This window comes from Maniola jurtina, chromosome 12 (genome assembly GCF_905333055.1).
Source record: "Maniola jurtina chromosome 12, ilManJurt1.1, whole genome shotgun sequence".
Taxonomy (NCBI): domain Eukaryota; kingdom Metazoa; phylum Arthropoda; class Insecta; order Lepidoptera; family Nymphalidae; genus Maniola; species Maniola jurtina.
The window spans coordinates 13574149-13590467 of NC_060040.1; the positions used below are offsets into that span (position 1 = coordinate 13574149).

The following is a 16319-nucleotide window of genomic DNA, read 5'->3' on the forward strand; positions in this document are numbered from 1 at the left end:
CCATTTCGCTCTTTGAACACATTAAGGTTTCTATCGACTGAGTCTTGGCAAACGTCTAAAGCGTAAGAGTATTGAGTAAAGTCCGCACTCCATTCATCATAACCAGCAGTGGCCCACTATCCTACTAACCCGGTCTTAACTCCATCTGACGTCACACCTCTCGATTCTCTGATATTTATGATATAATTCCGCGTAACATTAATTACTTTCTTACTTAATTATGATATTTTTACCCGACTACGGCAAAGCCGAAAGGAAGGGTTATGATTTTAGCAGTCTATGTATGTATGTGGGTATGTGGGAGTGTTTGTATCCAGATTATGTGTGTTCCACCTTAGCGCCTAAACTACTGGGCCGATTTTGATGAATGAGGTGTCAATCGATTCGTTGTAAAGGCCCGGGTGACATAGGTTATATTTTTTTACGAAAAAAATCGGCCAGACGGATGTTAATTTTTTTTTTAATTGCTATTGTGTCGAGTGTAATCGAGTGTAATTTTATTAGATAAAGTTTTCAGGGGTTCCGTTGTTTTTAATGTTAAAGAAAAACAATTTAATTTCAAAATTTACGTCAGGTGGCGTAATTTAAATTTTAAAAAGTCTGTGAAGTTTACCAATCCGCAATTAGTCAGCGTGGTGGACTCCTCTAAGTATAAGAAGGGTTTGCCCTTCTCATTCTTAGAGGAGTCCTGTGCTATACTGACAGCTCACTACTGTCTGCCGAGCCGGGGATGGGAAGGTGATGTTTATGATGATGACGTCAGTTAGCATAAAGCTTTTGATTAGTTTAACTTGTTGATATGTTGTCATTCTATCAAAATTGTTAACTGATGTTTCGGTTACTTCCAATTATTTATTTCGACTGTTATTGTTCGATTAAGGGCCGATTTTTCAATCGTCAGATAACTTTTATCTGAGGAATTTTAAGGGGTTTAACAGTTTTTGTATGGGGAATCTGTCAATTCCTTAGATAAAAGTTATTTGACGATTGAAAAATCAACCCTTAGTTGAAATTTTGCAGACATTTTTGTTGTCGTCAAAATTTAGTCATGGAAACATATTATAGATATTTTAGATGTTAATCTTGGTCCTATATCAAATGTACGACCGAGTAGTTCGCACTCCACACGGCCGGGGTTAGTGGGGCAGCGAGAACGCCTGAATGACGTCACAATCCGATGTTCTGATTATTGTGATGTAATTCTCGGCGTAGCATCTGTGGACGATGGAGGATTATGTCGCAAATCGATAGTGTACTTACAACTTATAAGACCCTCAATGATCTTTGTCCGAGCTGCCAGAGCGAACTCGAGTGAAGGAACTCTCAGTTTGGTCCTGAATCGACGATATGTCAAATATAGGCTTTAAGAGGGGTCTCTCCGTCACTCGCTCCATACAATCGTAGTTCCAATTTCATTTGAATATTAAGCAACCAAAGTGCATGAAATTTTGCAGACATATTCTAGAAACTAATATCTATATCGGTGATTTTCCAGATTTCTGTTAAAATATTCGGTTTCAAAGTTACGCGGTCTTAAAAATTCACATACAAATCTTTGAGCTCCTGTAATTTTGAAACTAAATATTTTTAGAAAAATCTAAAACACCACAGGCACAGATATTAGTTTCTAGAATATGTCTGCAAAATTTCATGAACTTTGGTTGCTTAGTATTCAAATGAAATTGGAACTACGATTGTATGGAGATACGATTGACGGAAAGAGCCCTGTTAATTGACGTGAAATCAAAGAAAACGCAGTGTATAGGTCTTGGCAGACAGACGACAAAGTGATCCTATAAGGGTTCCTTTTTTCTCTGGAGATATGGAACCCTAAAAAATGGGCATAAATTACGAAGCATCAACACAAGCAACCAAATTAAGCACCAGTAAAAAACACCATAAAACATGGGATTGCTTTCAACGCTATAATTTGAGCGACGTAAATTACAGTAGGTATCATTTCAGAACCTTCTGAGACAGGGACAGTATAAAAGCAATAAAAATCCCTTGCCTTTGTTGCGATGATGACTGACTATAACTGACACAAGTGAATAAAAAACGAGAAATAAGACATAATAGAGAATTTCTATTGAAGCACATATTGAAACAGAAGGATAATCCATATCCATACTTCCATACTAATATTACTCGTATAAATGCGAAAGTGTGTCTGTCTGTCTGCTACCTTTTCCCGGCCCAACAATTTAACTGATTTTGACGAAATTTGGTACAGGGTTAGCTTTGGTCCGGAGACGGATATAGGCTAATTTTTATGCCGGAAAATTAAAGAGTTCCCACAGGATTCCTAAAAACCCATCCGCTTAACCGATTTGTATGAAAAGTACAGAGGTAGCTTGCGTCCCTGTAATTGACATACAACTTTTAATCCCGGAAAATCAAACAGTTCCTACGGGATCTTTAAAAATCTAAATCCACGCGGACGAAGTCGCGGGCATCCCCTAGTAAAATATAAAGAAATGTAAAAAGAGAATAAAGACGTGTAATTTTTTTTGATTGTTTGATCTAATCCAATCCCTCAGCTGGACTTACGCCTTTTCGAGAATGGGACAACAAGAACAGTCTTTCACCTTATTCATCTACTTATTTTGAGGTCTTCTTGAAGTCGTCTGTCCAACTAGATATCAAGGAAAGGCGAAAAGGCATAATGATTTATGAGATATTGATCAATACTACGCTATTCAAAATTAAAGGAAATAGCAAAAGAAGACGAATCTATTTCCGGCATCTGTAATTTTTAACCCCCGACCCAAAAAGAGGGAGGTTATAAGTTTGAAGTGTGTATCTGTGTAACTGTCTGTGGTATCGTAGCTCCTAAACTAATGAACCGATTTTAATTTAGTTTTTTGTTTGGAAGGTGGCTTGATCGAGAGTGTTCTTAGCTATAATCCAAGAAAATCGGTTCAGCCGTTTGAAAGTTATCAGCTCTTTTCTAGTTACTGTAACCTTCACTTGTCGGGGGTGTTATAAATTTTTTATTTACACTTGTTGAAAATTAGACTATGAATTATGGCTTCAAAGGATTTCTACACAAGCGATTCACCCACTATTGAATAGAAAACATGTTTGTAAGCGTTTCTAATCTACCAATGTCTTCAATATGCAGTATATGTATCAGTAAATGTAGTACATAACCAATTCAACACCACAGTCCAAAGATAGATTTTTACATTTGTTTAATGTTAAGAGTATGTTTATTCTACTGTCCCGATATCCATATGACCGAGCAAACTATACGAAAACTTTACGTAAACGTCATAAATCGGTATGAGAAACGTGATGCGACTTGATGAAGTCTGGAACTGGAATGCTTTCGGGAGGTTTGCCAAAATAATATTATAGCCACTACGGTATACAAAAAAATCTTACTGCAATAACTTGACTTTATTTTGTTTATGCAGATAAGGTTTACCATTTATTCTTTAGGACTTAGGAGCTCAGTTTATTTATGACTTCCAAAATCCTTTTTGTTCTCAGTTCTGTAGTTTTCTGATAGGAATCTCACCCCAACTAAGATCTCATAATTTTCTGTGAGACATTGTCATGGGTTAAAAAGTTGAGGTTCTGTTCTTGCAGCCGCTTTACGATGTGCGATCCAGTTTATTCCTAAGAGGCGTCACCAGTACCACATTTCTAGACCGTCGATTTTTGAATGGTGATGACGATGATGGTGATCATGGTCAATCATGATGTATATAGGCCCGAATAAAGACAAAAGAGGGGTTTGTAGGAGGACCGATGAACGTTGTCTAATCAAGGAACAGTTCAGTCTAGATTCGATTGGATAATAGTGCGTGGGGGTCCAGAACAACTAGCACTAAAACAAATTGAACCAATTGTGGAGACAATCTACTTTATAACAAGACGGGTCATATTGCGCTGTTTTTAACCCCCGACCCAAAAAGAGGGGTGTAATAAGTTTGATGTGTGTACCTGTCTGTGGCATCGTAGCTCCTAAACTAATGAACCGATTTTAATTTAGTTTTCTTGTTTGAAAGGTGGCTTGATTGAGAGTGTTCTTAGCTATAATCCAAGAAAATCGGTTCAGCCGTTTGAAAGTTATCAGCTCTTTTCTAGTTACTGTAACCTTCACTTGTCGGGGGTGTTATAAATTTTTAATTTACACTTGTACCAATATGATCAAAGAATATTCGCACGGGTTTACAATTTACATGTTAACAAATTGGATATTGACAAGGTTTCGTACCATCAAGGGAGTTAAGGATCTCGAATTTCAAAGTGACTTTGGGGACTATGTTTTACTCGATCAATATCGCGTTCGCATAAGGTCGTTGACAAAATTATGCCTGCTACTATGGGTACTGCTATAGCCTAGTGGCGTGCAATAAGTGCATTATACTGCCTGGCATTCGAGAACTCTGCCCTTGTATTACAAAAATTATGAGAATTCGGGATCAAACTGTTCAACCAAACCAATAAAAGGCGAATATTCAAAAGTCTACAATTTATTTAAAAAAATATAGGTAACTTTGTAAAAAAAATAGCATTTTTTCTCTGATCTTATACTACTTACTAAATAACGGTATTAGTAACTTAGTAGTTACTAAATTACCACAAAATTAAGTACCGAGTTATAATGTATGTGACGCTGACGACTGATGTCACATTCGCCAAATTCCCATTACCTATAACTAGTCCAATAAGTTCAATAAGTCTGCCTCATCACGTACGTATAAGGCAATAAAATCCAAAACACCTTTTACGAACGTATTTATCGCTATATCCTTATTTACGAACATGGGATAGTAATATCAGCAATCAGTATAATACCTACGTGAAGGTCTGTAATAAAATCGATTACGGTGATTAATTTCACGATTAATGACTGATAAGGATGTCGATAACACCTGTCAAATTAGTGCGTTTAGTGTTTTCGCTAAGGTCCTTATTTATTCATCATCATCATCAGCCTGTGGACATTCACTGTTGGACATAGGCCTTCCTTAAAGAGCGCCACCACACGCGGTCCTCAGCCTTCTTCATCTAACCACTTCCCACCAGCCGCTCTATATCGTCAGTCCATCATGCTGGAGGGCGTCCCATACTACGCTTGCTTATAAGCGGTCTCCACTCAAGGACTTTCCGGCTCCAACAGCCATCGCCCGTACGACAGACATAGCCTGCCCATTGCCACTTCAGGTTGCTAGTTTGGGCTATGTCAGTGACCTTGGTTCTCCTGCGGATCTCTTCATTTCGGATCTTATTCCTCAATTATTTATTGCCTACTACCTATGACTTCAACTTTCGAGTGGTTTTCTTATCCAAAAATGTTGTCTTCCACACATCACAATCTTTAAACAGTGCATGATACCAGTGATAATGATGACATAATATGGTTCCTAGACCATGTCGCTAACTTGGGCTTCATAAAAAAGCTCAGAGTCACTCAGTGGGCGAAAGAGATTTTCACTAGAATCAATAGGCACTACTAAAATCGCGAAGGATCTATGCAATGCTATGGCAACGCTTTATGTAAATGTTGGTCATCTCATATTGCTGTAGCATAAAGAACCATAAAATACAGGTCCTTATAATGTCCAAATCGTAACAAAGTTTGTAACCTGTATTTCATGACGTCTAAAAAGTATAAAGAATCGTTACGAAATGCATGCCAAGTTATTACCTACTTGGTTACAATTTAAGAAAAGTGTAAATTAAAAATTTATAACATACCCGACAAGTGAAGGTTACAGTAACTAGAAAAGACCTGATAACTTCCAAACGGCTGAACCGATTTTCTTGGATCATAGCTAAGAACACTCTCGATCAAGCCACCTTTCAAACAAAAAAAAACTAAATTAAAATCGGTTCATTAGTTTAGGAGCTACGATGCCACAGACAGATATACAACTACACACGTCAAACTTATAACACCCCTCTTTTTGGGTCGGGAGTTAAAAAAAACAAACCTATATAGGTATAAAATCTAGATATAAATAAGTAATATACTTAGGTATTATTAATACATCTACAAAAAATATTGGCAGAATTATTTCAAAGCGATGAAAACAAAAATTATTTTTTACGCCAATCATATCTGGAGGAATCTTTAAAACAGATGGACGAAGACGAACGAAACCGGTTTCTGCTCTCAGATTTTGGTGCACTTAAATCTGCATAACTTAACACCTTTCCACTGAACACCTGGACTTCAAGTTTAACTTGACTCAAAGCTTAAATAACCAGTATCACAGGTGTTCTTTATACAGTAACGGTTAATCCAAGGTGGGATTGGTCATTGAGAGAATTTGTATTTCACGGTGTCGTGAAAAAAGTATCGTAAGTAGTTTTTATTGATAAATAGCTCGTTCGCTACATGAGTGCTTTTTATGTTAAAAAAAAACCTACCACCGTGAAATTATATCTTCATGAAAAACTGAATGTGTTCGTAAATATTGGAACTTCGTTATTTATGACCGATGTTCTTAAACGAAACTTGGATCACATTACATAACTTCAGTACAATTTGTGAAACGCATAAAACCAGTTTTTTTTTCGGATATTTCGAACGACTTCAAAAAAGCCGACCTGATGGTGGTTAGCTAATCCAGGTAAGCAGGTGCACTTCAAATACAGGAGATGAAAGGTGCAAAGTTAGCTTGCATCGAATTCAGTGTGACGATTGCAATCATCTCTGTTAGTTAACACTTTTTCAGTACTGGCTAAAATACACTATTATCGCGGCAAGAGTACTTCCAAATGTGAATAAAAAATTTATAACACCCCCGACAAGTGAAGGTTACAGTAACTAGAAAAGAGCTGATAACTTTCTAACAGCTGCACCGATTTTCTTCGATTATAGCTAAGAACACTCTCGATCAAGCCATCTTTCAAACAAAAAAAAAACTAAATTAAAATCGGTTCATTAGTTTAGGAGATACGATGCCACAGACAGATACACAGATACACACGTCAAACTTATAATACCCCTCTTATTGGGTCGGGGGTTAATAAAAACCAACAGCAATGTGATATAAATGATAACCACAATTGTCGCAATCGATTTGCTGTAGACGATGAGAGAGGAAACCTTTTGTACCGGGAATCCCAAGCGTTCTTACAGTACAACCAAATTAATAATGCGCATAGAAATCTTCGTCACTGTTCGGCAACGGTCGTATGATACACATGATATTGACTCCTATTTGTTTATAACAAGGTGCAAAATGCAAGTGCATTGTTAAGGGCTCTTACGATTCAATGATTCGGAATACGACAATTAGCGAAGATCTGCATGCGCATTATTAATTTGGTTGTACTGTACAGAATTTTTAAAAAACATAAGGCCACGCTGTTCTTTCATCATAGCGAGCAAACGAGGAGGCAAAATCTCTAGTTGTAATATAAAAGGCCACGCCAACGGATTCGCCATTTCCTTACCGAGATATAGTTTATATCCTGCAGTAAATGGTTTACGCGCGGGTGAAATTTTGTTCAGAGCCGATTCTATGCATTATAGAGTAGTTAGAGGTGGAGCAATTGGTCAGGTCACGACCTAGTTTAGCGAAATGAGAAACGGTTTTAAGTTAAACCGATTAGACAATAAGTTATTACTCACTTATAAACTTAATTTATTACTCACTAAATTTTTTTGATGATCATAATTCATACCGAACCCCTAAGCTGAATATTGTTGAGTAACTAACCAAATTGCAAACCAAGAAGAGACTTTTCTTTTATTAAATATAGATCACAAATTAGGAAGAAAATACTTAATATGGAGAGCCTGAAGAACATAGCAATGTACCTACCTTACGTAAAGTATTTTGCCGTAAATAGGTACCTATGTCACATAGGTACATATTTATGGCAAAATACTTTGCCATAAATGTGACTACCTTACGGAATATTTTACAGAATTCCCAAAAAATATGAATGAAATTTTTTCGATTACGTACAAGTTAGTAAAATAAATAAAAAATTAATTCATTCAGGTCTTTGTCAAAAATCTATTGTGGTAGTGAATATGTTATGGGTAGGGTGCACAGAAATACTAGCGAGAGAATAACTATGTATCTATCGACAAGAAACTTAGTAAGATGTTGTTTACCTATTGATTTATTGGTATTTATACCGAGAAAAGAGTACAGTAAGTAATACAATGAGTGACTAAGGTGTCAATGTTAACCAGTAAACGGGCTCCGATCACTGCAGGTGCGGTAACCACATTACGCAACTTAATGGATTGATTTACTATCATACAGGAAAGATAGAGCCTCGATAGCTCAACGGTTGAGGAGCGGACTGAATTCCGAAAGGTTGGCAGTTCAACCCCCACCCGTTGCACTTTTGTCGTACCCATTCCCGGCACTAGCTTTACGCTTAATTGGAGGGGAAAGGGGAGTATTAGTCATGATTAGCGTGGCTATTATTCTTTAAAAAAACCTTGATTCCATAAGTGACAAAATAAAAATAAAAGTTCGATCGTGTTCAAATTGTAGGAAGTTTCCAATTATTAGTTACACTGCGTCGAACACCCAACCATATGATTATGTGCCCAGGCAGGCGTTGGATTGGAACCCGCAAGGCCAAAGAAAGCGTGAACGGCCAAAGCAAACTTGGTGAATGGTGATGTAACTAGGTACTGTTTTGATGAAGCTAAAAAAAACCGAATATGGAACCCTAGGTGCGCGAGTCTGACTCGCACTTAGCTGGTTTTTAACCCCCGACCCAAAAAGAGGGGTGTTATAGGTTTGACGTGTGTTTCTGTGTATCTGTGTGTCTGTGTATCTGTGTATCTGTCTGTGGCATCGTAGCGCCTAAACTGATGAACCGATTTTAATTTAGTTTTTTTGTTTGAAAGGTGGCTTGATCGAGAGTGTTCTTAGCTATAATCCAAGAAAATCGGTTCAGCCGTTTGAAAGTTATCAGCTCTTTTCTAGTTACTGTAACCTTCACCTGTCGGGGGTGTTATAAATTTTTAATTTACACTTGTTTCTTCATATATAGTGCGGACAACGGTGTTCGGTTCAAACATGTTGTTACTATGAAGCGCCGCATCTAGTGGGACACTTATATCGCTGTCGGAAGACAAGAAGAAAAATTATCACGCAAATTCAATTTAGTTGGGCCTTATTCCAGAAACGCTTTTGAATCGACATAACTATTACGTATTCATGCGATTGCTAAAGCAATTAGCGAATAGGCGAGAGTTGCTCAGAGAAACAATTAGTTATACGGCAACAATATTTGTCATGCAAGTTGGGCAATAGGCTTCCATGCAAGGAGTGAGGGTTCAAGTGATAGATATAAGCCGCGGTTCAGTTTTTGCTCTGCCTTCGGCTTTTCGTAAAGCCGTCGGTTTTGCGCCTAATCTCTCTTCGGTCGTGTCGGATTACGTCCCATAGGGCTATGAGAATGAGGGAATAGAAAATGCACCTGTGTTTGCGCACACATTTGTGCACTAGGTATAATTAATCCTGTGCAATCCAACTAATCTCTATGGACATTGGCCGCCGAGGCCGAAAAATGTGAAATCTTTGATAACTAGTCAAATAAGCATCTTTTTATCAAACTTCACAACGCGCTTAGTATATGTGAGCTTCTATGAAATACTGGCATGTGACGTCACAATGATTTCAAGTGCTTTTTTAGTTTAATCGATAATTTAAAATGGTTATTACACTTAAAACTAACAAAGGATGGATGGATCTTACGCATTTTGTTGAAGGACCCTGTATTTAATAATTCCTAAGAAATAATTTATTTTTGACATAGGCAAATACCGCATTGCTTTTGACAAGACCTCCCAGGTTTTTGATAACTTATCTTATGACTTGGACCAAAAACTGCAATAGAAGGCCTCGATTGCGCACCGTATGCCCATTCCATGTCTATCGACTTTCGAAACCAATATGATTCATTGCTGAGCCAAATGTTTGCTGCCAAATATTGATGCACCCCCAGTTATTGCAATCTGTTTACGAAAGGGAGGATTTTGTTTACGAAGACTAATATGACATCTTTACCCAAACATAGGTTTTAGTTGACATGTCTAAAACAAACAAGGGTTAGCAAGAGCAACCACAAACACAATGCATGTACCTACTCAGCTGATGCAGTTAGTTATTAAAGTTATGCATAGGTAATGAAAAATATGTCATTTTTGGGACTTGTCTGTTTATATAATTTAAGAACACTCAATATTATATTATACTAGCTGATACCCGCGACTTCGTTGGCGTGGATGTAGGTTTTTAAAATTCTCGTGGGAACTCTTTGATTTTCTGGGATAAAAAGTAGCCTATGTGCTAATCCAGGGTATAATCTATTTCCATTCTAAATTTCAGCCCAATCCGTCCAGTAGTTTTTGCGTGAAGGAGTAACAAACATACACACACACACACACACACAAGCTTTCTCCTTTATAATATTACTAGCTGATGCCCGCAACTTCGCCCGCGTGGATTGGTCAGATCCCCTGCAGCATCAGGATTGAGAAGTTGGACTCCAAATTTTTTATGAAACAATGTCGCAAAGTTCCTCTATCGATTAAAAAAAAAATTACTCAAATCAGTTCAGAAATCTCGGAGATTTCGGTATACATAGGTAGAAAAACACAACTCCTTTTTTGAAAGTCGGTTAAAAAAGTAGCCTATGTTACATACACCCTGATGAATCCTCTACTTGTCTGTGAAAGTCCCGTCAAAATTGGTTCTGCCGTTCCGAAGATTAGCCTTTTCAAACAGACAGACAGACAGACAGACAGACAAAAATTTTAAAAACGTGTGATTCGGTTATGGTATCGTTCAAATAACCATATGAGCTTTATATGAGGTAGTTATTTCGAAATTACAGACAGACACTCCAATTTTATTTATTAGTATAGATAAGTGTGAAGTGTGATAGATAATATTTTCATGTTAGCAAATCCTACAAGTGATAAAGTATCTTGTGTTTAGGTAGTAAATATGTTAAGTATTTATTAGTGCAACAAGGTATTAAGATAAGACCAGTTAATAATAAGAATTTGTGATATCAACTATATTTTTAACTGTGATGATAACAAATTAATTAGCGCATAACTTGTGATACTTTTGCATATTACTTATTATCAAATCACAGCAGACTATTAAAACCATAGTAACTTATGTAACTCTCTGCATTAAGTACCTAAGTAATATAACTTTAAGATTATTTTATTAAATAACTAAGTTTATGAAGCTTTAGTAAAACATGTACCACAATTCATCATAGAATAAATACACTATAATATTTTATTAAGACTGTAGACAAATATTATCCATACCAATATTTATAAATGGAAATGTTTATCCATCTGTCTGCTACCTTTTCACAAGCCATCTATTTACAACCGATTTTACTGAATTTGGTACAGAGTTAGCTAACATACCTAGGATGGACATAGACTTTTAATGGCTGCTTTTTGTTCCAGAAAATTAGAGTTCTCACAGGATTTTCAAAAAAATAAATATAAGTCTACGAAAGTATGAATTAATTTGGTTTTCTAGCAACAGAGATACTTGACAGTTCAAAGGATCCTATCAAGAGTAAAATGAAGTCAGAAACTTGTACTTAATAATATCAGGTTGTAGCTGCTGTACCCACAGGATTTTTAAACTCGAAATCCACATGAACAATGTCCATTACATCTAAGTAGTCTATACATATAATAAAATTGTAGAAAAGTGGTGTCTGTACAATGGAAATATATAAAAAAAAAGTAGCAGGGGTTGTTATTATATCGATGCCAAACCCGAAATTGTAATTATTTTTTTTTGTCTGTTTGTCTGTTTGTCTGTTTGTCTGTGTGTTTGTGCACGCTAATCTCAGAAACGGCTTATTCGATTTAGATACGGTTTTCACTAATATATTGTAGTAAGCTTCACTTAGGATTTAGTGTTTATTTCATGTCAATCGGTTCATAAATAAAAAAGTCAATTTAAAGAATCACGGCGCCTCGCGCCTGAGCGTCCGTGGCTATATAAAGCGCGAAAAGTCACTATTCCACGCGAACGAAGTCGTGGGCACAGCTAGTATTGAATAAAAGTAAAAAAATAGTTTAAGTAGTTATCAATCTTACCGCTTCAATATCCTTATGAAACTTGATAGGACGCAGCAAGTAAAACTGCACAGAGAAGTACACAAAGTTTATAGCAATGAACACACTGTTCCACACCACAGCATCCAAGTAGCACTCTATACTCCACGCCCACAGCCCCGAGAACGCGCAGCCCAGGATCAGCGCCACCCGCAGCCAGATCAGCCCGCTGGGGGTGTGCGGAGCCAGGAATGACAATAAGAAGAACACATTGGCCGCTTGGAAGAATACATGGTTGATAGGACGCCACTTGGGGCAGTGGTTCAAGTATAGGTCCCACATCGAGGGGCGCTCCTGGATCGTCACGTTCACGAAGTCGTTAACCACGGAAGGCCTCGTCGGCTCCGGAAGCCCCATGTCGGTGGTCGACTCTACGTCACTGTCCGTCGTCGGCACCTCCGTGGTGACATTCTGCAAGCCAGTAATCATCCCTATCGCTAAGGCACTGAGAAACAACATAGCCCCACCGAATAAAACGCTCCCCGTCCACTTTACACATCGATATTTTCCCGGCGACGTCGTGCATTGGCGCGCTATTTTATCACACTCAAATTACAACAGTACGAACACTATTTTTTATGTAATTGAGTAATTTAAGTAGCATGAAGGTATTAAACTTTTTTCACAATTTTGCGAGGTTTATTTTTTTGGGGTACAAAATAAAGCGACTAAAAATGCAACCATTCAAAAACACTCGTCATAAAATAACACCGATGAGGTAACGCAAAATTATTTTAACTAAAGCGAGTCAACAAATTCGGTCAAGAGTCCAAAATAAAATATTGGAAAACAGTGAAGCAAACAATCGAAGCCTGCGGGGCCTACGGAATGACAGTCGTAGTCGTACTATTGTTCTGTGGTCTGTGGTGTCGGCCCATAAATCGGTGTTCCCACATACGATTTTCATTTCACCTTTATTTCTCAAATAGGAATTCGCTTTTTTGAGTATTTGTTGAAATTCTCAAATATTAGCTGTGTGTATGTGTATTTCGCTTTCCGGTGCCATCAAAAGGGATTAAAGAGGGGTATGGAAGTGGAAACTCTGATCCTGAACGTATCATAGGATAAATTATTTTGTCAAGTTTACAGTGGTCAATTAGTTATTTTGAACATTCAAAAGCACTTGTAAAAATCTACTTGAATAAAAATCTATTCTATTCTATGGTAAGCAGTAATTGCCTAGGTAAATGCGGGCAGGATGCGTGGTAGGCGGTATCATGCGCCCTTGGGGCAGGGGTACCGCGGACTTCACGCACCTCCTTTGAGTTCCGTTAGAACTTAGAACTATAGAGAGCCTAATCTCTATCAGTTGCCTTGGTAAATGCGGGCAGGGGGTATCCCTTTTTAGGTTCCCGTGCCATTCACTTGCATAAGACTTGACTTTACCTCTTACTCTTTTTTTTATCGTTCATCGTAAAAACATCGTACATAAAAAGTCCTGTGCTGGACCCTGCATCAGTCATTTCCACAGGTCATTTCGCCCTAAAATAGAACAAAATCTCGAAAAGTGGAAGCACAGGCCTGTACGATAGTAATATTCCCAGACTACAAAAAATTGACAGTTTGTAGTACTGTTACCAACAGATTAAAATAAAATAATTAATTTTTGTCTGTTGGGAACAGGTTTTCTCGTTGTCTGTTATTTTTTGACAGCAATCAGCCATTTTTAGTTGTCAGCTGCCAAACTTGTGCCAAACTTGTTTTGGTCGAGTAGGCTGGCACTCTGGCGCCTTTTTGCAAAAAATCTATAAAAAACACATCAATTTATAATTAAAAATGTGTGTAATGTGATACAGAATAATGGCTATACCTTGTGAAATGTTGCTGCATCCGGAGCTATTAACAAATGAGCAGTTAATGCAGATTATTCAAGAGGTATCCTAAGGTTTTTTAGCACGCAATTTCGCCTAATTTGTTTCTATTATTATATAATTATATTTGTTTTCAGCGACATTTACGTATTCCTCACTTACACAGGATGGCGAGAGATGAGCTATTAGACTTGTTTCATCAGTTCTGTCTGCCGTACGGGCAGAGAAAGTACAGAGATTCTGGGAGAGGGAAAGTTCTAAACAAAGTCCGGCCTTCGAGTCCTGAGCCGGTTGTGAAGCTGAACACGTTCAACTATAACAGCGTGAGCAAGAAGTCCATACACTCGCCTTGTGAAAGACTAAAGCCACCGCCGGATCTGTTGTCATGTCATATGAAGAGAATAAAACTAGACAATCAGGCACAAATTAATAAGAATCCAAGTTTCAACATAAATGTAAATAAGAGGAAGATGTCTGTTGATGCTGTAAGTTGAATTATTGATTTACAAATTATAAATTACTTTGTTTGTTTTAATCCATAACTATAGGTAGGGATACCATTTGACTAAAATGGCTCATGAAGTAGGGTGTGGGTTGTTAACAGTTGGCATATTTTGATTCAATATATTTTCAATGGAATTTTTAGGACTGAGGTTTAGTTATTTATTATAGAAATGCATTAATAATTATTATGTAAAGTGTTTTCCGTGCAACTCAACTGTTACTTTCTTGTTTCAGGTATCTCCAGTTATGGACAGTCCACCTCCCAAGAAGGACAGAAAACTTATAACTTGGCCATAAAAATAATGGAATCCTAGGAACTGTTATTTAGCTAACTCCAGTCTCCCTCTAGCACTGGATTCTTGGTCATTTAAATTTTTTTTATTCACTCAAAGTTAGCCCTTGATCTCACTTGGTGGTAAGTGGTAATAGCAGGTTAACTTAAAAAGGGGTATGGTTTTTATTAAACCCATACCCCTTATCAGCTTCTATGCACTGCTTTGCTGGTAGGGTGGTAACTAGCTACGGTTGTAGACTCCAACCACACTGGATCAGAGATAATTTAGAAATTATGAATTCCCAAATTGCCCCTGTCAAGAATCGAACCTGGGACCTCCCTCTTATACGAACAGAGTGCTCACCACTGTGCCAGGGAGGTTGTCAAAAAGTTCTACCAATGCTTATGATTTTATTGCACTCCAAAAATGTCTTTTGAGCAAATAGTGGATAAGTGTTTGTAACAGAATCCAACTTATAAAGAAAGTGATTGTTTGTTGGTTTGTTCTTGGATCGCGATGCAACACAGTAATGGATCATTGTGGTTTTTAAACTACTTTTTATCTTGGAAAATCAAAGATGTTTAAAAAAAAAGTAACTCCATGTAGACTGATGGCGGGCATCATCTAGTTTTAATTATATAGTTAGTCAAAATGTTTTTTGCTTTCTTTAGTACTGTCAATTGCTTTCTGTAATACTGTGACAGTATAGCACCGATTTTAGTGACACTCAAACTTATAGTTAATTTGAAAGCACATCTATCTCTATGCACATACCTCTTTAGCTTTCAAAGTAAAGTCAATGCAAATATATTTTGTGATGAAATGACTTTAAATCAAGGTTCTTTAAATCCATTTTACTCTGAATTATTGTGTCTGACGCTGGAATTCTATTATCATTTGGTGAGATGTTAACTCATACTAACCAAGTACTAACTCTAAACAAATGATTGCAATCATTTGCAATTTGACACTGTAAAAGTGTAAACTGTCAAATTTTGGCACTTGTCATAGTGCTTGGCATATAGAAGTGATTGCGATTATCACATTAGTTGCTATCAAAGTACTGTGCTAGGGTATTGTAAATATGTATGCATGGTTTTATGTCATGACTTGAATCAGTTTTTAATCCATAATATTGTAAATGTCTAAGTTTGTCTTCACAGCCCATCTGTTTAACCGACTTTGCCTCTTAGTACAGACATAGCTTGCATCCTCGGGATGAGCATAGGCTACTTTTTACACCGGAAAAGAGTTCTCAAATCCCACAGGATTTTAAAAACCTAAATTCACACGGACAGAATCGCAGGCATCATCTAGTTTACAATAATTATATATTTTCAATCATCTGATGTATGAATGTCATTATACAATGTTGTTATTAAAAATTGCTTGTACTTTTTTGTTAACTTATTATGTATTCAAAAGAAAGCTGTTATTTTTATTATCAGTTTTGAATTTTAAAGTAACTACCTACTGTCTCAATGTTAATAATATTAGATGTAATTTTTTTGTACTAAAAATCGAAATTTTAGTTAATTATTACATAATAATAAAATATTGTATCCAAGATCATAATAAAATAAGTAATATAAGTATATTTGGAATACAATGTGGTATATTTGTACCCTG

The 16319-nt window shown here is 36.9% G+C and overlaps 2 protein-coding genes across 3 annotated transcripts in view; one reads left to right on the forward strand and one right to left on the reverse strand.

The window, feature by feature from the left end:
• The window catches only part of LOC123870159 (blood vessel epicardial substance-like), an 83157-nt gene extending 70211 nt beyond the window's left edge, over positions 1 to 12946 (reverse strand). For both annotated transcript variants that reach the window (XM_045913346.1, XM_045913347.1), the window contains exon 1: positions 12083 to 12946. In XM_045913346.1, coding sequence (XP_045769302.1) covers positions 12083 to 12559 — 477 coding nt within the window. In that variant the 5' untranslated portion in view covers positions 12560 to 12946. The remainder of the gene's footprint in view (positions 1 to 12082) is intronic.
• Positions 12947 to 13791: 845 nt separating this feature from the next.
• LOC123870424 (ashwin-like) lies at positions 13792 to 16314 on the forward strand. The gene is made up of 3 exons (XM_045913732.1): positions 13792 to 13975; positions 14049 to 14396; positions 14650 to 16314. The coding sequence occupies exons 1-3, from the start codon at positions 13901 to 13903 to the stop codon at positions 14710 to 14712; spliced, it is 486 nt and encodes a 161-aa protein (XP_045769688.1). The 5' UTR covers positions 13792 to 13900; the 3' UTR covers positions 14713 to 16314.
• The last annotated feature ends 5 nt before the right edge of the window (positions 16315 to 16319 follow it).

Excerpts from the sequence above, each read along its gene's own strand:
- LOC123870424 (XM_045913732.1), top strand. The coding sequence starts at position 13,901 with ATGGCTATACCTTGTGAAATGTTGCTGCATCCGGAGCTATTAACAAAT. Across the intron at positions 13,976-14,048 it reads TAATGCAGATTATTCAAGAG|CGACATTTACGTATTCCTCA; the intron begins GTATCCTAAGGT and ends ATTTGTTTTCAG. Across the intron at positions 14,397-14,649 it reads GGAAGATGTCTGTTGATGCT|GTATCTCCAGTTATGGACAG; the intron begins GTAAGTTGAATT and ends TTCTTGTTTCAG.